Source organism: Tinamus guttatus, unplaced genomic scaffold, assembly GCF_059628265.1.
Source record: "Tinamus guttatus ecotype Peru unplaced genomic scaffold, ASM5962826v1 Tinamus_guttatus_pri_ptg000070l, whole genome shotgun sequence".
Classification (NCBI taxonomy): Eukaryota; Metazoa; Chordata; class Aves; order Tinamiformes; family Tinamidae; genus Tinamus; species Tinamus guttatus.
Genome location: NW_028288604.1, coordinates 2,039,856 through 2,061,958, shown reverse-complemented (window position 1 = coordinate 2,061,958; position 22,103 = coordinate 2,039,856). Strand labels below are relative to the sequence as shown.

General features: G+C 41.8%; 1 protein-coding gene across 1 annotated transcript; it reads right to left on the bottom strand.

The window, feature by feature from the left end:
* Nucleotides 1-499: 499 nt before the first annotated feature.
* CASP8AP2 (caspase 8 associated protein 2) lies at nucleotides 500-18,953 on the bottom strand. Its single transcript, XM_088519767.1, has 9 exons — nucleotides 18,874-18,953; nucleotides 17,704-17,781; nucleotides 14,686-14,786; nucleotides 13,153-13,227; nucleotides 12,398-12,513; nucleotides 8,116-10,607; nucleotides 2,813-5,768; nucleotides 1,314-1,413; nucleotides 500-698 (listed from the first exon to the last, which is right to left on the bottom strand). The coding sequence occupies exons 1-9, from the start codon at nucleotides 18,920-18,922 to the stop codon at nucleotides 642-644; spliced, it is 6,024 nt and encodes a 2,007-aa protein (XP_088375893.1). The 5' UTR covers nucleotides 18,923-18,953; the 3' UTR covers nucleotides 500-641.
* Nucleotides 18,954-22,103: the final 3,150 nt, after the last annotated feature.

Genomic DNA, 22,103 nt, shown 5'->3' with positions numbered 1-22,103 from the left:
CCTTGGAGCAGAATATGAGCAGCTGACCGAGTACTCGGTAACCACCTATTACCTGCCATCTTCATCCAGTTACCAGGTAGTGAGCCCTTGGAATTATTGCTATCCCTGCACTGTCCTATTTTAAAAGGAAAAGGCCTAGCATCTCAACGTACCAGTTTCCATGTTTCATCATAACCAAGATGATATATTGATTATTTGCTAGGATTATCTACCAACTAGGAGTACCTACCAACCAGTTTCCAAGAACTCCTGTTTTTGCCAACTGTCGTTCCACATCAACGCATACAGCACTTCTCACAAGTTAAGCAACAGCCACCCTTTTCACTTGAAGAAATGCTTGTTGTGCTTATAGAGCACTTTTAACCAACAGAAGATTGACCGCCTTAAAATGATGCTGCTCTATTTGCACGTGCACACTCTTTCTCAGACAGCTGGAGAATAACAGACAGTAACACAGGCTATCTGACACGGGAGAAAGCATTGCAGTGGAAACATGGGCAGGGAAGTAAACAGTGCCCCAGATTTCCTGAACTTTTCTGACTTGGATACCTCCACTAGCCCCACCACATGAATGCAGTGGTTGTAGTCTCATTGCTGAAAACACCTAAACCTGGTAACCACAAAGCAGCTTGGAGGTAAGTTCACTTGCACTTGGATTTCTTGAAAAGCTTCATTAACTGCTTGAATCTTTCTGAAACCTGAAAGACAGAAAAAGGACATATTATTAATGACTTGGGTTTCCAGATCTACTAAGGCTAATCTGACAGCCTAAGGGCTTTTTTTAAAAAAAAAAAAACACAAACAACAACAACAAAAAACAAACAACAACAACCAAAAAAAAAAAAAAAAAGAACCAATTTTGTTCCTTATGTTTTCTTCTATTAAATTTTAGGGGAAAACTGTCAGGGGCACAATCAACAGGTTAGTTGGATTTATACTCCAAAGCCTTTAGGAAGCCTTTGACATCTGAAATAGTTTCCAGGCTAATTACAGAGAGACAGAGCCAATTGTTGTTTATATTCCAAAATGGATAGGAATGCACATTCACTTAAGAGGACAGTCTTCCCTGGTCTCTGGCTGAATACAGAGGTTTCAAAGTACAGGAATGTAATCCCTGGACCATAATATCTCCTTAATACATATTTTTAAGAAGCAACAACTGGCAGAATCTAAGATTTTCCTTTCAAGAACTCCTCCTCAAAAGACATGAGAATAATATAACCCCAAACCAACAGGAGAACTCCAAAAATAGTGTTTGTTCAGTTGTAATCAGAAACAAAGTTCTTACAAAGCCTAAGATTCACAACACCTACCTGATTTGGGCTTTTGTTTAACCTAGTTGCTAAGGAAACAAAAGTTTTGCTTGAAGGTCCTTTTCTCTGACACTCCAGTAAGATTTCTCGGTCATCATTTCTACAGCAAAAATATATTTCCTTTTAACGTCAATACATACGTATCTGTGCATGCACACTAACAAATGAAAAAATGCATACGCGTATTTTTAAAATCCCGCATATTCCCAAACTCCAGAACACGGCTTCAGCAATGCTCTTTGCTGGCCTCCCCTCTGTTGGCACACAATTGCAGAGCCAGCACAGACGAGCAAGCGGCAGCAAGCGATACGTGGTCCTGCTACGAAGGGCAGGATTATCACAACAGAGTCACCCCAGACACTCAGGGCAAGATCACTTCAAGCTTTGACAGCAAAAGCTTAAACCTGACTTCAGAGAAGCTCCTGAATTCAGTAGTGGCCAGCAATAGGGGCTCCCCAGACAGCTCTCACTTACAGCCCCCTGAATTTCACAGAATAAACAGAGAGGTTCCTGACTCCTGCCTAGCATAACAGGGTCAGAGCTCATCTACTGTTGAAAAGAGTGAAAAGGAAAGGGAGCCTATGCATAATGTGTCACTGATCTGCTCTTTGTCACGTTCGTCTGTTTAGGTAGATGTTAAACGTATACGGCTCAGTTGTTGTAAGGCAGCTACAATGTGCCTTTGGTTCAAACATGCCATGTCACAGCAAGTTATATTTAACTAAATTTCCGCTATTTTCAAATAAAAATGTCATGGCTAGTTATTTAAAGAAACTCTTCAATCTTTTTAGGCATTAGTTCGAAGATGGACAAAGACTAAAACAGATAAAATCCGGTTGCATCCTATGCATTTACCTCCAGCACCTACAATCACATAATTTTCCTCCCATATCCTGCTGACTGAGCAGTAACTACTGCCTACGACGAGGGGGTTCAAACAACCCACAGGCTGAAAGATTGACTAGCAATGTGTGCAGATTAAGAGGCACAGACTCCAAAGCTAACATGTTGGATTAGAGGAGAAAAACAATACAGAAGGTGCAATATAGTGTATCTTTTTTCCTTAGAATGTAGGTCTTCAAAAATAAGCACAAAAAGAGCCTTGCTTTGGGAGATCCAGGTAAGCAAAGAAATTAGTTCTGAAATATGGAAATAAATTCTAACTAGGAAATTATTAAAAATCATTCCCTTCCAAAGGCTACTTAATGTCTTATGTGAAAAGAGTGCATCCCTTAAATCTACTCTACTGGACAAGCTTTACAGATAAAAGAGTAAAATAGACATTGGCACCTTTCAATGGCACTCTAAGGGGAGTCTCATAATGCTATCCCACAGAGGCGAAAGCAGGCTCTTATACTACCATTTAAAGATAGAGGCAAAGCTTCTGAATTACCAGGCATCCACTAAATTCCCTTTTCCTCCCACTTTTGAATGCACCACAGTTGCCAAAATAAACATATAAATATCCACATTAAATTAAAAAAAAAAAAAATCATTACCTTGTCCAGGAAACTACTACTTCTCCTTTCTTTTTAACAATGTTTTTGGCATACAAACTAGGTGATGATGCAGATGAAGCCGAAGGAGAAGAGTCTTTGTTCTGTGGCAACTCATTCTTCTTGCTGGAAGATCGTCTGGGTACTGAATTTATCTCTTCAGATTTCACATCATTTCCATCATTCCCTTCACTCAGTGATTCGCTTTCTTTACGTTGTCTTTTTGAGTTAGAATTGTCTACTGCAGAATCTTTTTTCCTTTTTTTACTAGTTTTATCATCTATGTTTATTTGGCATCCTGCATCAGTATTTGAAGTGGATTTTGTTTCAAGATTACCCTCACCTGCCACAGTCTCATTGGAAAGCTCTTCTGTTAAGTCTATAAACGCATCAACAGAGCACTCTTCCAGTTCTTCCTTTTTATCACCAATTTCTGCATTTCCAGTAGAAGTTTCCTGACTTCTCTTATCTGCAGGAGATTGCACTGCAAGACACGGATTTTCATTAACGATATCATCTGTTAAGTCTATGTATGACTCTACACTGCATCCAATGGGAAAAGCAGCTTCGGATCTAACAGCAATTGCATTTATGTTTCCAGGTACTTTAAATTCATGCCCCTGCGAGCTCCCACAGTCTTCACTCGGGCTGCCTGTGTCAGGGCTATTTGTGCTTGCAGATTTTCTACAGGGCCCAAGCAAACCAGCAGTTTCTTCCTTTCCAGGTGACTCGCTCCCTGGCTGAGGTGAGGCAGGACTTTGTTCTTGCGCAGCCTGGACGTAACGCAACTCATCAGGCTGCCTCGGGTCTGGCTGGACAGTTTCTTGCCTGGTGGCTGCTGTGGCTCGCTGGCTCTCCCTTTTCTCACTACCTCTCAGGGCTTCACTTCCATTCCTGGCTGAGGAGGCCCGCGCCTCCTTCATGAAGGCCGTTGGATCCGATGCCGGTGCGGCGCACGGCACCGCGCGCCGGATCTTTACAATGAAGTGATCGTTGGACTTCTCCATGATCACCGCTTGCATTGGCAGGCTAGGGCGGCACTGAAAGCCGGCAACAACAGGCCGACTCGTCCACGAAGAGGAACAACTCGATCTACTGCTGGAGTTATCGGATTCCAAAGCCAAATGAATGTCCTGTTCAGTGGCATCCTCCTCTTCAAGGAGCGCGTCTTCACTGTAATGGGCACTAAGGACACCCTCAGGAGTGGAACCAGAGCTATTCTCAGGTTTTAGGAAGCTGAGGTGAGCATCTGATTTCAAAGGTGATGGAATAGTTAAAGAAACAGCCAAATCTTCAAGGAGAATAGAAGAAACAAAGGATTTATTTTTTTGTAAACTGCACTCATCCTCTTTGCATGAGGTGGCACTTGCAGGAACCTCAAACATACAGCTTTCATCTAGTACACTTGGATCAATGGACATTTGAAGCCTGGATGATAAAGAAGGAGCTCTAAGAGGTGAAACCACAGGCCAGTTAATATCTTCTACAGGTCGAGGATCCACAGAAGCCTCCTTTGGTGCAATCTCTTGAATTAATACAGCATTATTACTTCTGCACTTCTGACTTTCTAAAAGCTGTTTTTCTGGTGTCCTGAATTCCCATTCATGTCTGTCAATATTGCTGCCACTTTTTTCCAAGAGATCAGAACCTTGCAACAAACTTTTGAAAATTTCACCCATCTGAGCATCACTCACAAGATTAAATGTAAGACTGGATGCTTGTTGTTCTGTGAGAAGGTCATAACTAAGATCAGACTTGTTAGCATCTTTGGTTAGCTGAAATCCTTCCTTTTCATGTCTTGTGCTTTTCAGTGGAGTGAGAGCGCCTTGTAAATTAGTCTCCTTAGAGGGCTGCACTTTGCTTTGGGAAATTCTTGTATTATCAATAGAGTTGAGACATTTTGTAAGGATAGTTTTTGGTGCATCAGTTTTATTTTTCTCGTGGTGACACTTTTTAGGTGGTTGGTAATCCACAGTTGTCTTAGAAAGGATATATTCTTCAGTCTTTTGAGATCTGGCATTCAATGATTTTTTTTGCGACCTCTGAACATCGTTTTTCTGACCAATTCTGCGTTTTTGTTTTCCTGTTCTTTCAAACTTCCCTTCCTCAGTGTCATTTCCCACATTTACTGCATCACATAGTTTTATTAAAATTCTCCTTACCTTGTCAAATAAGTAATCAAGCTGCTCATCTACAAATTTCCATAACTGTTTCTTCATATCTGACACTTGCTGTTCAAAAAGACGATCCACTATGGCATTCTTCTTAACTTGTTTGAGTTTGGACTCTATAGCATCACAGAGATTCAATTTTAAAGTATCACCTAATGTAGACATCTTGGAAAAGTTTAAGTATTTTATTAATGATGTAAAATTTATAATGGCAGATTCTATAATTCTGTGAAAATGTTGAACTGGAAAATGTACCTTGAACTTCATGTAGTTTTTCCTCACCTGTTTTCGTATTGCTCTTAGCATTTGCATAATTTCTTGTACAGTTGAAGGTTCAGTAATAATCTGAACCATTTTTTCGAGACAAGCAATGCTCACAGTTTTATTTTTCTTCATCTCCTTTGAAGATCTGAAGGTCTGGTTTTTATGTCTCTCTCTATTCTTCTTTGTACTTAATTTCACAGAAACAAACTTTCCACTATCCTCGTTGCCACAGACAGTTTTGCTCTGTTGATTATGTGGATTGCGGGTCAAATTGCGTGTTTCAGGAGAAGTTCTTGGTATTGTTTTCTTTGTATTTTCAGAGGTTCGTTCTGGTTTAGATTTTTCTTCATCATCATCACTGCTTATGATTTCTCCTTCTTCTATTTCATCTGAAGAGATGCTCAGCTGGGACTCCATCTCCAAGTGCTCACCAGCCATGCTAACTGGCTTTTGATTTTCTTTGTTTACCTCCTTGGACAAATTCTTGGAGGGACAGACGACAACCGTACTTTCAGGAATTAAATCTATAAAAACAAAACAGTTTGATAATCCCCATAAAGAATGCAATTATAAACATATAATTGTTTTAAGAAAAACATGTAAGATTCAGTTCTGAGGTGACTGCTCGTTTAAAATTGCCTAATACAACTCAGTAAATGCGATCTTCAGCTACAAGTTTGGACAGTTCTCTTCAGCACTTGCGAGTTCAGTAACATCTTTTTCCAGCACCACAAAAGGCAGTGGAGAGCATAGGGAAAAAATGGAGTATTCCATGAGCTTTGAGCTTCTTTCTACTCATTTTGAGAGATCTTGTTGACACTGCACAACATTCAGTTTTAATATCATTACCAGGCAATGCCTGTGTACAATTTTTTTCCAGAGCTGATTGAAAGGATCTACTTGACTCTGTCTTTCAATAAACAAACTTACTAAAGAGAGAAGCCCACATTGTACACATGATAAAGTCCTATTTCAGTTTTCAATGCATTAAAGATGACCAGCACCATAAGCACACTAAAAGCTTTTATCTTATGAACTTATTGGCCTTCAGTTCAGGTTGCTGAATGATAGGAACAGGGGATGAGAAATGTGAGAGGAAAAACTCGAGCTTTGTCAAATTTGATATGTTTTATTCCATCTCACAAATAAACTTATTAAATGATTTATATGTTTGAGATGCCATTAAATATCTATTTAATTATCAATCTCCAAGCAAATGTTAAAGAAAAATAAACAACTACAATAAGCTACAAAACAGAACGTTACAAAAGAAAAGACAAGCTGGTTTCCAGTGCACAACAATTCCAATGAAGCGTGCTTCAATTAACATGATTTGTAGCTGTTTAATCTTAAGCTTGCTGGGCACTGTTTCATAAAACAGTTTCATAAAACACTCTATGTGGTCCATCGCACGGGAATTAGACCATTTAATGACCTCTCACAAATACTTAACCTTATAAAAAAGAGGTTACATCAAAATTCCTCTCCCCAAAAATGCATTTGTAACCACCACTCTAAAGCTATGCTTGAGAGTAAAGTCATATTCCAGCACTGCCTTCATTTCAGCTTTACAAGCATCAATTAACAGTATCCTCTCATACTAATCACTTTGAAGAAAGTAAGGTACAAAATGAAAGCAGTTGAAAGAAGGCAGTAACATATAAACCGCTGCACTGCAGAACAGCAGAAAGGGGAGTACTGAATTTCAGGCCAAGAGAAGCCATGGTCTCTTGTCACCTTAACAGACACAGAACAGCTGAGAGGCATAGCCTCAGTTTGGCCACAAATACAGGTAGGTATCTAACTTAAAAAATTAAAATTATTGCTTTGCAACATGGTACCAAGCCCTAGACAGAATGAGTTCCTCCAAAAGGTAACCTAGGGAAGCACTACAAAATAATAATAAAAAAAACAAACTTACTTTGCTCCCAAAGTGTGCTCACACACACACACACACACACACACAAAATGCATTAGTAACCTCAGCGATTTCAAAGCATGTAAACTGCTGTAGAAAAGAAATATAAAATGTTGGAGGAATCCATAGTTAGAAGATGCCTTCATCGCAGCAGGCAGAGTGGCATTATAAAACATACTAACACTTGCAAAAACCTATGAAATATGCTTTGAAATACAATAAAAGGCATTTCATATCCATAGTCTCCATTCCTCTTTTAGTAAGAAATAAAAACTTCCAAAAAAGCTTGCTATTAGTGCAACAGGAGATTACAAGAAACTGAAATCCACACGAGTGAGAGACTTAGGCGAGTGGGTTTACCTACTTTCTTTCCCCTTGTGGGCTGTCGCATTTTATCTCTTTGACACGTGGTTCAGGAGTTAGCCCTTATTTCATTAAGTGATATATCCTAATGATATATGATTTCTTTTACTTTTATTCCAACCAACTCACACCTGTAAAATATACCTAAAAATCCATTTGAAATTTATCTATCTGGAGAGAAAAGTCATCTATTTGCTGTCACAGAAACTGAGTCTCATGTACTCTCCAGCTTTCTTTAAATAAATACTTTTAATTATCTGATTCTAAATAACTTACCCTACAAACCCATAGGAAAAACATAGTGACACCTAGTCAAAAGCCACCATGCTTCAGACAACTATATTTTTCAGAAGTTTGTATCTAACTCTTGTTTCAATCACTTATCTGTAAGTAGTGACCAAATACAAATTGGCAAGTATTAACGTTCAATTTGGCTCAAATCTTGAATACGTTATTAAATGAATCCACTTCAAACCAAAGAAAAAAGAACCATCATGACCTATATAGCATAAGGAATAAAATGTATGTTTGAGAAATCACATAAAAGGAAGTAACATTTATGCACGAAAGAAGTTGTAATACACAAATACCTTTGTTATAGCTCTTCCCAAGACCTTTGCAGGGACTTTCCATCCTAAGTGCTTTAGCCAAAGGACGCATTGGACTGTTGAGTGGGCTGATAGCCTTCGGAATATATCTCAAGTGATTGAGATCAATGCTCAGTATTGAACTGTCATCATCAACAGGAATGGGGTTAGTTTCTCGCTCTTTAGTTCTAGGATATGTCTCACCACCAAGGGAAGATGTTGTGATCTCAGATAAGTCTGGGTCCAGATTACAGGCATTCTGGTCAACTAATGGTGCATCCTTATCAGATAGCACAGTTCTGTCAGGTGACTGAGATGTATTAATGTTATCTTTGCAGACATTCGTTTTCTCAACAGAAGACTCAACATTTTCTGCAGCCAAGTGATCATCATCCTTAATTACTTCCATTAAACAGTCCAGTTTTGTTTCCCTAGTATCACCAGCAACACCACAGGATTCCAAGTCACCAGATCTTCTGGCCTCTGACTCATCTAAGGCAAGGTTTTGAGAGCTTTGTTGGTCCTCTGAGTTTTCCTTATCAGTAGCCAGCCATATTTTATCTTCTTCCTCCTTCTCTGCAACAGACTCCGGAAGTGCCACCAGACTTTCACTGGCAGATTCAGGAGGTGCCAGTCCTGCTGCTGGCACCTTGTCATCCTGCATCACACCCGCTGCTCCAGGCAGGTTTCCAGGCTGCATGACGCTCCCTGCTGCCTCCGGAGCCAGAGCTTCAGTGTGACCAGGACCCATCGCAGCCACTGCTGCTGCTGAAGCTTCAGACTCGACCACATCAGGAGCCTCTGCTGCTGCTACTGGAGTTTCAGCCTGCACTTCTCCAGGAACCAGTACCTCTGCTGTCCCCATCAAGGCCTGGGGTTGTACCTGACCCTCTGCTGCTTCTGGTAAGGCTTCTAGGCTCGTGTCACCAGCCACCACTGCCGCCAACGCTTCAGGCTGTGCTGGACCTGCTGCTGCTGCTTCATGGGCAGAATTCAGAGAGAGAGGCGCTGCCCGTTGCAGGCTGATCTGAGCTGCGCTGTCCAGGACTTCCAGTGGTGAATGAATTTGCTCTGCAGGATCACAGTTAGCAGAATCCACTGCTTCTGTCTGCACTGTAAGCTCTATACTTCCATCATCAGTGGCCTTTTGGGAAGGCGTTTCAAGTCCATCCATTGCAGAAAGGCATTGTTTTTTAGCAGGAGAAAGAGTCAAATTTAATTTTTCCATAAAGCTGAGTTTTAAGTGTTTGCTTTCTCCTTCAGTTTGATCATCTTTGCTTTTGGGAGCTTTATGGTCTTTTAAACTATCTGCTACTTTGGATGCCTCTTCCGGCTTATGAGACTTGTTTCGCTCATCTTTTGCAACATCTGCACCTTTCTTATAGTCTTTTGAAGATTGGTGAGAAATTTCTTTTGCAACTTTCCTTTCATTTCTAGAATGTCTATTTTCATCCTGACTCTCTCTATCTCTTTTCCTTTTTTCTTCAGTTCTGTGTCTCTCTGATTTTGAATGTGCAGTTTCCCATTCATATCTGCTACTATTTTCCTTGGAGCGTGCATATTTATATTCTCTACTGCTGGAATTAGAAGGTGAAGACCTTCCTTCTCGAGAAGTATGATCGTTTGTTCCTCTTTCTCTCTTGTAGTCAGAGTCTCTTCCTTTTCTAGACTCTTCCATGCGACATTTACGCGATTCATGTAGGTTCTTTGAATGCTCCTTCTTTGAGTGAGGACTGCTGACTCTACCAAACCTCCTTGATTGCTCCTGCTGTTTTTCATTTGGCTTATTTTTTTGTCCAGAGCCTTTTTCTTCTTTATCATGTGTTTTAATGTCCTTCTTGGTCATGTTTTGTGACCTCTCATCAGCATACAACTCACCTCTTGTCTGAAACCTCTCCTTACTTGTAGCTTGTTTCTCCCAGGAAGAAGCACCCCTTTCTACCCTTCTTTCTACACTTGGACTAGATTTGAGTTTTGCACTCTGACTTTTTTGTTGCAACTCATTTTTACTAGCCTTCTCTGACAGTGTTTTCAGCTTTTGATGAGGATCTGAATCTTGGCTATCAATATTGTTACCAGTGCTCTGATGTGTTTCTCTTCTGTTTTTGTTGTCATTTCCCCTGCTACACTGTTCATCATTTTTCATTTCTTTTCTTTCCTTCCTACTATCCTTGTTGGAGCAGTGGTCATAATTTGGGAGACCTGTGTGAGCACCATCATTGCAGAGCTCTTCGGGAGGGTATCTCAGTAAATAAGGATTGTTCCTTTTATCTGAGTTACACTTCCCGTTGTCCTTATTATGAGATGAGCAATTGTGATATGCATCTTTTGTAGAGTCACTTTTCGTTCTATGATCCATCTTTACACTGTCACCTACATCAGGTGACCTGAATTTGGGCTCTTTTGATTTACACATCTCGAAGCACCTTCCATTAATTGATCCTGGAAAATGTGCTCTGCCAAAGCTACCTCGATGATTGGGGAACTCCGATAGCCTGTTTATAAAGAGAAACAAAGTCGTTGTAGATATTTGAAATTTATTTAACAATAGCCAAAGTCAACTTATAAAGAACCTTTGTCTTTCTTCTAGTCTGAAGTTGAAGGAAATGTAGAATAAAATGGAATTTTAATAATTTCCATTAGCACTGACTAAAACAAAAAAACAAAATCCCAATTATTTCTATACATATTTTCCAAACAAAATCCATCTACAGAGAAAAATCATATCAGTGGAAAAACGCTATATTGGTCTAATTATCAATTTTATTAATTCAAATTAACATTTCACTGTCCAGTGAAAGTTTTCTCCTAGAAGAAGCTGTTCTATACATTAGTGATTTTAAAAATCACAGCAATTCAATAATTCACTCCGTAAAAAACGGCAGACAAAACAATAGGTATAATGTGACTGTGCTTAGTCAACCCAAAAGACAAATAAGCCACTGTGTTTGGAACTTGCTTCAAGCTACGGAAAACAAGTGGTAAATTACGATAATCAAGCTTCATCAAGGCCACGTGACACTGCTGCAAGGTCATCATAATAAAAAAGGCCACACGCAGCCTGCATGGCCTGAACTCATTAATGATAAATGCACCAAAACTGTCTCACCAGACAAAAAAGACACTTTTTTCACATATTCAAAGTATTCCACACACACTACTAACACCAGCTCGAAAGAATAATTGCACTTAATCCATGCAGAAACAGAAAAAAAAAAATGACGCACGCAAAAAAACCATTGAACTATATCAACGTTGCTACTGCTGTAATCCAAAGCCCTTTCCTGTATTTCTCTTTAATTTTGAGATGCACACAGCTTTCATTTGGCAATTAAACATACACACACAGTATGTGAGTGTAACTATATCCAAATATTCCTGAGATAAACATTAACAATCTCCTGGAAAGATATGACCTCTGCAGTCTACCCACCTATAAGGACTGCTTCCTAAGTTTGAAAACGCTTTGCTTAGAGTATTCAAAACAAGAAAACATTGTTCAAGAAATTTAATTTTTGCCCTGGAAAATTATCCATGGAGATGTGAAGCACTCTTGTCACAACCAACCAACTGAAAGAATTATCTGTCAAGTCAACCTCTCTCCTTATGACACTTCTGGTGGCAGAAAATATCAAACTGGCAAACTGAAGTACAAAAAAAACCCAAATGACTTGGCTGAGTTCACATAAGTGACAAGCAGGTGATTCTGTGAAGAGAAGCCAGGGGTCCCGAATTTTGACTCACTGCTTAGTTTCAAACAGTCTAGAAATGTTAGTCAGCTGCTCTACCACCTATAACCTAGTATTACTCTTCAGCTTGCAAAAAGATTAATAATTCACAGAAGTTACCAAAAATTTTCTGAATGTTGTCTTCCACCACTGCAAAGAGTACTTTCACCATTACAGTCTCTGTACTTATTTTCATTTACTGTCAAAAAAGCTTCCATGAAATTCAGTCTGAAACTGTGTTCTGAAGCTGAAAGAAGCTTCAGAAGCTACATGGAAGACAGTTAAACAACCCAAACAGAATGGGTGGCAAAACCACAGTAAAGAACAGTTCAGACAAATGCTTCAGGATTCCTCGTTTTCCTAAATAGAAACCAAAGACCTCATGAAGCAAGAAAGAAACACATGTGTTTCATTTGATTGCACCAATATTCGATTATGCAGATAATCATTTAGTAACAGCAATTTTCTTCAATACTTAACATATCAGCAGCTTTATAACAAGTATACAACCATGACAGGGCAACAGGAATGTGTAAAATGCCACTGTCCAGCTGTACCTTTGATGCAGGTTACTGATTTCTTCATCCTTTCGGTTAATTTCCACTCTTGCTGTTTTGATAAGTGCAGAAATATTCTTCTTAAGAGCTTGGTTTTCATTTTGTAGAATGACGTTCTATTTTTAAATATATACAACAAACAAGAAAATTAGCTTGGGTATTAATCCAAACACAAGATGAAAATCAGTGCAAGTCAGCTGAAACAACTTCAGATTTCTGCTGCTGTTTATAATCCTGGTAATTATTTAGCATTTTTTTATCATAAAATTTATCAAAACTGAAATAAGTCACAAACCAAGTAACCACATGGCTGAGAAAGTATAATCCTTCCCCTTGTTTCATGCCTTTACCCAATTTGTTGCTTCCAAAGTCAGTGCCAAACACAAAATGCACCTTTCTTATCAACAAAAAAAATAGATACCTTTCTGATAACTATTGATTTGATATGCTTACTTTTAATTAAGCAGACAAAAGACTTAGTCAATGACAGTTTTTAATCAAGTTTTAGATAGTTTTTAAATCAAGCAAGTATTGTCTTACTGCATGCAACATCAGAAAACAAGTGAATTCATGTACTTATTTTGCCAGTATAATATCCTACCAACTACCCTAATAGCAACAACTGTCAGGTATGCTAGAAATCCCCACAGAATGGATTAATTCTGCAAAGAATATGTAATTAGTTCTTTCTCAAAGAAATATTCAGTTTGCTTTACATAAACCTTGACCATGTTATTCTCTGAACTACACAGTACCTGTGCTTGTATTTCCTTAAATTTCTTCATCAACTCTTTGATTTGCTGTTGACATTTTCCATACTCTGCCCGTAACTGTCAAATAAAGAAGGATTCACAGTATAGAAGTGGACTAATTAAAAACAAACAAACAAAAATCCCCTCCAAATTTATACTTATCTAACACTAACTGCACTAGTAGTTAGCTAACACTAGCTTTATATTCTAAAGCTTTTATTTTTCTTAACCCCCAAAAGTGTGTATTTATTATATAAAGCCATATTAAAACAGAAAACCTCAATATGCTTCTACAGAAGTTAAAATTAAAGTCACTAACATGTCACAGGCACCTGTCTAAGAGGAAATCTATGCGTAAATGCACAACAGCAACAGGAAGCCGCACTATTGTGAAATTAAAGACAAGATTATTGAGGGGCAGGAAATTAGTCCTCAGTGCTCTACAGATCACAAAATTGCAGAATATTTGGGTTTGGAAAGGACCTCTGGAGACTGTCTAGTCCAACACCATCCTGCTCCAGCAGGGTCAGCTATAGCAGGTTGTTCAGGATTGTCTCCACTCACGCCTGAATATCTCCAAGGATGGAGACTCCACAAGTCCCCTGAGCAACCTGCTCCTAGGAACCATCTCATAGGAACAAAGTGGTTTTTTTGTGTGTTCAAGAGGATAGAGAATTTGTTTTTCAGGTTTTATATAATAAAAAACAGTTGAGGAAAATCAGAATAAAAAACTTCAAAATCGGCTATAGAAGTGCATGCTTTTGTTGAGATCTTCAACTTAAATATTTAACATTAAATTAAAAATATAACTTCTGACATGAGCCCTTCTTTAAAATCAGACAGTTACAAAGCTTTCATGAAGGAATGGATCACATTTCTCTATTGTCATAACTGACAGAAAACTGCTTTCCAACTTCCCAAGTGACATCACATCACTTGGTAGATTTCTGGATATTTCACTCCTGCTCTTTCTATAGCGCATTTTACATCTGTATTTTTGCTTTTTTACTCCAAATGTCAGGTTTGCAATCACAATGTGTTTTAAGCAGCAGGATACATGGTACTACATGAATAAGTGTTCTACTGATTTGTTAGAAGCAGTTATTTACTGCAAAGTTGTCTTCAGTCTTGAGGACCAAACTTAATGACAAAACAGATCACGCCATGGCCCATGTGCCTATGTCTATTAAAATTCCTTGGTGAAATGTCAAGATCAGCTCATCGTCAAAAAATTTGAATGGACCTTTAACTAGAAAAAACAGTTACAACAATTTTTCTCATAACACAAGTGATAAAAGTGCATGCAAAGGGCCAAAATATGAGGACAGACCAGATTTAGAGTGAAAGATTTACTTACTACAATAGAATTGTTGATGTAAAAGTTTCTCAGGACAGTCTTGTTTTTATTCACATATTTAAGAAGAGTTTCCCTATTTTTCCAGTAATGTAAGCATACTGATAGACATTTTTGCACATTTTTTGTGTATATATATACATATATTTCAGGTCTTGAGGATGTGCAATATTAACACCCACCTCATTGTAGGATGCTTCCTTTGCAGTTCCTTCTTCAATTAATATCTCATCAAATAAATTTAAACTGTTTCCAGATGGTGTAGAATTTGGAGCAGAATTGTCTGTAGATAGAAACAAAAGAATTACATAAAAGAAAAGCTATTTTTCTAGCTAGCTTGCATTCTGCCATAGAGGAAAAGACTTCTAAAACACAAAACCTTACCCAAGGAAATTCCCATTCTTACTCTCAATTTCAACATTTTTGGTAGTTTTATTTGAAAAACACGATCCATATACAAACATATAAAAGGTAAGGATGACAATTTAGAAAAATTATAGATTTATAGGATTTTACCCACAAGCAAAGGTGGGTGCCTTCTATGACAGTCTGATGGTATGTTCTTCTAAATCAAAGGAAAGCTATTTTACAATAAACCTACTTAATTTACAAAGCACAGAAGGCTACATCTAAGATGTGGTCTAAAGTTTCATAACTAGTGCCAGGAGATAGCAAAACCTATGTCCTATAGAAGAAATATATGCATTTATTTTGTTACCAGTTTTAGCCTTTAAAGAATTGCAGTTGAAAAACATCCTTGAGAAAAAGAACACTCGGAGGCCAGCGGCACCCACGTTCACAGAGAGAGATCAGTTGATCCGAAGGAAACGGCGGATATTGACTTTTGTAGAGCTGGTAGGGGACTGTCTGCCACGTGTCTGAAATGCTTCTTGTGTTGATAACTGTTCTTTGCTCTATTCTGTATTCCATCTTACTTCTTTGTTTTGGAGAAATTAAAAAAAAAAAAAACACTCCCACTGAATTACTTTGCTGTCAGTGTTTTTTCATGATCAGCCTGTGTGCTCCGTTCACCACACATAATGCAAAGAATATTAAACATTACAAGAGAACGTGTAAAATCATTTGTAATCCATGAGATGCTTGCATTGCATTAAGTGGTTCCTTTTTACGTCTTTTAAATTTACTAAACAATGTATTTCTGTACCTGAAATATTGAATATATTCATAGAATTATAGAATCATAGAATGCTTAGGGTTGGAAGGGACCTCTAGAGATCATCTAGTCCAACCTCCCTGCATACGCAGGGACATATTCTCATATACTGTAACAAAAGAAAAAGAGAGCAAGAGATGAGCATATGTTTTATATCTGTAGGATTTAGTCTAGCCTTTCTGTGAATATTCAATAAAAGAATGGCAGACACTGGAAAGGACCTTTATGGATTATCTAACCCAGCATCCCTAGAGTAAGTTGCCTAGACCCCTGGCCTTTGAGCATCTCCGAAGACAGAGATCAGACAACCTCTCTGAGCAACCTGTTCCAGCGCTCGCAGCAACAGACCTGTACACAAATGCTTGCTGAGCGTTAGAATTGCATTTCGGTAAACTTTAAGATTCTTAAAAAAGAACATGATCTGGGTCTGCTCCTCTCCTATTTTTGAAAGAGGGAACACCAAATTAATTTATGTTTATGTGTGAAATTATTGAGAAAGTAACAAAGAGAGCACATACTGAATATACCACATAACAATGACAGCATACACTGTAGCTCTCAGCCTTGACTTAGTGATCAGTGACTTCCAGATGTGGTGCTGAACCTATTTAAAAGCCATGAGAGGAGAGTACCTTTACCAAGGTAAAGTGTCCTCTATAGTGGCATTGTGAGAAGAGCTGAGGTTTCTCTGTACCTCTTTATGAACACATGCTTCAAGGCTCTTAAAACAGTATCAGAAGACAACTATGCTGTAATAGTTCGCCTAACAGAATTAAAAATCCTCAGCTGTATATGTACAACCTATAAGATAAATACCTTGAATTCAAACAAATAGGTCACTAAAATATATTAATATTAGCTAAAGGCAAATTTATAGATAACTGGTGTCTTGCTTGCAGCCAGCCTAAGAAGCACTGAGGCACTATAAAGCTTCAAGACGAGGTGGATGTGAGATGGATTGAAGATTGGCTGGATGGCAGAGCCCAGAGGCTGGTGATAAATGGGGCCGAGTCTAGTTGGAAGCCTGTGGCCAGTCGTGTCCCGCAGGGGCAGTACTGGGCCCAGTGCTCTTTAACTTGTTGATCAGTGACTTGGATGAGGGCACTGAGTGCACCCTTAGCAAGTTTGCAGGTGACACCAGACTGGGAGGAATGGCTGACACCCCCGAGGGCTGTGCTGCCATTCAGAGGGACCTAGACAGATTGGAGAGTTGGGCAGAGAGGAACCTCCTTAGGTTCAAAAAGGACAAGTGCAGGGGCCTGCACCTGGGGAGGAATAACCCAGGCACTGGTACAGACTAGAGCTGGAAAGCAGCTCCACAGAGAGGGATTTGGGAGTCCTGGTTGACAAGAGGTTAACCATGAGGCAGCAATGTGCCCTCATGGCCAATGGGCCAATGGGATCCTGGCCTGCATCAGTAGGAGCGTTGCCAGCAGGTTGAGGGAGGGAGGGGATCCTGCCCCTCTACTTGGCTCTGGTGAGGCCACATGTGGAGCAAGGGGTGCAGTTCTGGGCTCCCCAGCACAAGAGGGACGTGGAGCTTCTAGAGAAGGTCCAGAGCAGAGCCATTAAGATGGTTAAGGGACTGGAGCATCTATCATATGAGGAAAGACTAAGCGAGCTGGGGCTGTTTAGTCTGGAGAAGACTGACAGGGAATATGATCAAAACATATAAGTACCTGAGGGGTTAATATAGGGAGGATGGGGTCAAACTTTTCTCGGTGGTGACCAGTGACAGGACAAAGGGTAACGGGTGCAAATTGAAACACAGGAAGTTCCACCTCCATATGAGGAAGAACAACTTTCCTGTGAGGGTGACAGAGCACTGGAAGAGGCTGCCCAGAGAGGTTGTGGAGTCTCCTTCTCTGGAGATCTTCCAAACCCGCCTGGATGCCACCCTGTGCCACGTGCTCTAGGTGTCCCTGCTGGAGCAGGGGGGTTGGACTGGGTGATCTCTAGAGGTGCCTTCCAACCTCAACCACTCTGTGATTCTGTGGAGACAAGCAACAAGTTCCATTCAACCTACCAGGAGCCGTCAAACCATTGTCCAAGCCATCATAAATATCCACTGAGCTCTCATCATCTTCCTTAAATGGGGAAGCTTCTAATAAAGCAAAAATAAATAAATAAATAGCATATAGATACACATGTGTATGTATGTAAACTTTCAATAAGTCTAACTTGCCTATAAAATGAGCACAGCTACAATCCTACAGGAGTATTGAAATTTATCTACCATGGGAAATAAAGGAAAGCAGACACTGAGTAGTAAAAGAAAGGGAAACTACCCACCAAGCTACTGTTTCTGTGAAGAAAAAAAGCTTTACAAGAATTTAGCATACAAGAAATTTTCAAGTTTTAGATGCAAACTTAAATTATAAACTAGCTAAGCCAACCTCAGCTGAGTTTGAATCCCTTTTCTAAAATATTGAACTGGAAGATATACAACTCCAGAAATTCTGATAAAAGTACCACTATGATAGAATCACTACTAGGGAAAGAAACACTTCTCAGTAAATAGCAGAAAACAATAGTCTGTATCATAAGTCAAAAAAATTGCTGTATTACCACCACACTAGCTGGTCCTATGCTCCACGCTAATCTGAGTCTTCATCTCTTTTTGGATGTCCCTCATTGTTCTCATCCACCCTATCTGAATCTCTCCCATTCTGCAAAAAGCACTGTTATTGTAAAGAAAGATGCCAGTATCCAGAGTCCTCCCGAGGCTGGGAACCTAACGTATATGTATCAGCACAATCACCCACGGGGCTGGCAGTAACATTACGGCAACTCAGGGGCTTGCACTGTAGCAGGGGAAAGCACCTTTGCTCTTACAAATAGGAGCTAAGGAAAAAAGACTCTTAATGTGTCCAGTTATGGGCTTCACCCTAAGATACAGTTAAAGACTGGACTATACACAGTAAAACAAAAGCAAGAGGCCTGATTCAGGCATCTCAAAAAACATATAAGAAATCCAAAACACTGTAGTGGTTGCAAACCCAAACTTACTAATGCAAAATGACTTGCAAAGATCATGTGCCGTAGACATATAATTTACAGCTGCATTTCGTTGTTGTTTTGTTTGCAACTGTGCAATTAAAATGGTTTCCATTTTTGTTTCTGGAGCACTTTTGGGCCTAGTTGCAGGCGCGCTGCTCCCCTGCAAGGCAGAACGCAGCCCAACGCAGCCCCTTACCGCTGTATCGGATATCAAGCAGTCCCAGTCCATCCTCATCTGTTGCCATGATACAAATTCCCTACAGTTTCCCCATCTGTAACGAGAAAGAGAAAAACCCACCCGAGCGAAGTCAGCAGAGGGTTCACCGAGGGTTTCAGAACAGCCTCCCGAGCACAAGCGCCCCGGACGCCGCACGAGCCGCGGGGCCTTTGCTCTCTACCAGGTGCCAGCCCTCGCGGCGGGGTGAATCCCGAGCCGAGCGGTCACACCGGGGCAGCGCCCGGGCCGCGACGGCTGCTTCGCGCCCCTCCCCGAGGCGCCGGGAGCGCGCGGGGAGCACGGGGGACCCGGGCCGCCGCGCGGGCCAGGCCGCAGCGCGGGCCTCGCGCTCCCGCCCGGGCCGCGCCGCCCGCACCGGGCTCGGGCAGCGGGGCCGGCACCGCCGAGCGCGGGGAGGGGGCGGCGGGCGCTACCGGGGGCCGGCGGGAGCGGCGCGGGGCCGGGGTGGGGGGGAAGGGCGGGGAGCGGCGCCGCGCGGGGTGGGGGCGGAGGGAGCCCCGGGCCGGGGAGGGGAGCGGGGGGGCCGCGATGCGGGGGGGCCGCGCACGCACCGGGGGCGCCGCCGTGTCGCGGCCGCCGCCCCGGCCGGTGACACCGGCCGCTCGTTACCGCCGCCGCCGCCGCAGGCGCCCAGGGGCTGGGGGCGGGGCTCGCGGGCGCCGCAGCCAATGGCGCCCCACGCTCGGCGCGTCCCCGGCGCGGCGCCCCAAGCACCGCCCCCCGCACGGGGCAGTTGGCGCCAAAGAGCGAAGAGCCCCTCCCCCTCCCCTCAGCCCCACCCCCTGTGCCCGCAGCTCCCGCGAAGGGACGGCGCGTCTAGCACCCGGGGACTACATATCCCAGCATGCCCTGGGCGAGGGGCTGGCGGCGGCCGAGCCCGCGGGCGTGGCGTTGCATGCCGGGACCTGTAGTTTGTGGCGCGCAGCCGCGACGCGCGGGGGTGAGGGTGCCGCGGCGCTCCCCTTGTCTGTGACGTCGCGGGCTGATGACGCTGGCGCGAAGCGGAAGTCCGCTCCGCGCCGCACGTGTCGCGTGCGCTCCGCAGCCGTTGCGGCCGTTGGGCGCGCGCTCCCTTCTCCTCCCCCAGCCCCTCAGCCGTTACCCCCGGCCCGGCCCGCCTTGGCCTGGTATGGCGGAGCTGCGGTTCCGCCTGGCCGAGCCGCTGCAGCTCGTGGCGCGCAGGAACGAGAAGAGCAGCGCGGAGCTGGGCAGGTTCCTGGCCAAGCAGGTGAGCGGGCCGCGCCTGGGACTGTTGGTTGTTGTCGTTGTTGATTCTTTCATTGTAAGCAAAGTAGTGGGAAGAGTGAGGTTCTTGCCTGTGACAGGATATCAACGTGTCAGGCTTAATATTGTTGCAGAGTTTTTGAAGCCCCTAAATTGTACGCATGTTTCAAGACTCAAAATTCTTTTTTTTTCCTCTAGAGTGTCTGAAAAATATATATGTGTATGTATATAAGAATATAGACTTTCACTGTAAATTGCTGTCTATTAGCTATGGTTGGAGAAAAAAATAACTCTTACTATATTCGGGTGCTTTTTTGCTAGACGAGTGGCTTTTTCTTCTGTCACTCCAAATCACAGGATGAAAGTACATTTGACAAGAGTGTGTATATTATATTGCTGCATCTGAGAGTTGCTGCTAGGTGGTGGGAAGTAGTTGGGGATGATAAGAAGTGCTCTTTTAGAGAAACATCTGAGCAGAAGAGGAGAGGACCAGAGCGGTGCAAAAACACTCTCTCTCCCCACAGATATGATGTAGCAGACAGATGGAGGGGTGAACTGGGAGGGAATCATCACCTTCAAAGACCAGGAAAGAGGCTGTGCCCTTTTCCTGTTGTTGCCCTTTGCTTGAAGTAGCTAACTAGAAAGCAGTGAAGACCAGAAAGGGTAAGATGTGCAGAGCCTCCCCAACAGCCCATCAGAGCAGAGGTGTATTGTTTTGGTGACTGAGCTGCTGCTACTCCCAAGCTTTGAAACTACAGATCTAGGGTTTCATGTTACACTTGCTTTACCACTAAACAAGCGCTGGCTTCGGTCAGTAATCTTGTCTTGTTTTTTACCGGTTGCTCTGTAGGTAACATAAGAGGTGTGTAATCTGTGCAGCTAGGGCTTTGTTGTCATCCTGCCTTCCTGTTCCTCTGGTATTTCCCAAATCACTCCCAATGGGAGTTGCCTCCGATCCCTTAAGTAAGGAACAAGAGCATTTTGAGATTCATACTAAGTCACTGCTCACATGGTAGGGAAAAATCTTGCTCTGTATACTTCAGTGTGTAGTCTTGGCTTTCTGGGTTTCTATTTTGGGGTTATTTAAGCAAATCATGTAAGCGCTAGGTTGTTGTAGAGGCATTTTCAGGCTGTGCTTTTTCAGAACTAGGGCTTCAGTTTCCGTAGGTTTCAGCATTTATATTATTCACAAATGTCGAAACAGTTTAATGAACTAAATGTATCATGTTGCTTCCATTTGGAAACATTATTAAACTTCTACAAAAAGGAATTGGAATTTAACCTTTGGAATATTTGCATGTGATCTGTTGCATTACTTTGAGTAGATTGATTGCTTAAGATTTAATATGGCAGATACACATGCTGAAGTAAATTTCTATATGAACTGGAAAAAATAGCTTCATAAACTGTTGTGGTTTTTTTTTTTTTTTTTTGTGGTACAAAAACTATTTCTGAATCAGTACTTTTGTATATGGAATCAAGTGCAGGTTTTGTGCAGGAATAAATTTATCCTTAGCTCCCAGTGACTGTAATTTCCATGGATGAGTTCATGAATGCGAAAGTTAAAATGCTAGTATGAAGGGAAGTGCAGGGCAAAAACAGCCTTGTGCCTTTCTGCCTTTCCAACCCTGCAGAGTTCTAAGGGCTGCACGTGCACCGAACAGTGTGACTGGAAAATAACTGACACTTTGGGGCAGCCCTTACATTTTGCCTATGGGACCAGCTTAAGGACATCTCAAGCACTGCGGTTCAGATCTGACCTATTCCATTAGTGCTTTAGCTCAGCACCCTTCCTGTCTTCTATGCAAGAGTGGAAATTCTACTACTTCTAGTCAGAACATGAAGGTGCCTCGGGCCCAGCACACAGCCCTTCCCGCTGCATCCCTTATGCTGAGATGCCCCCTGTAACTGTGTGGAAATGCCTGAGAGCCAAGATCAGAAATGTGGCTTTCACGTGGCCCCGG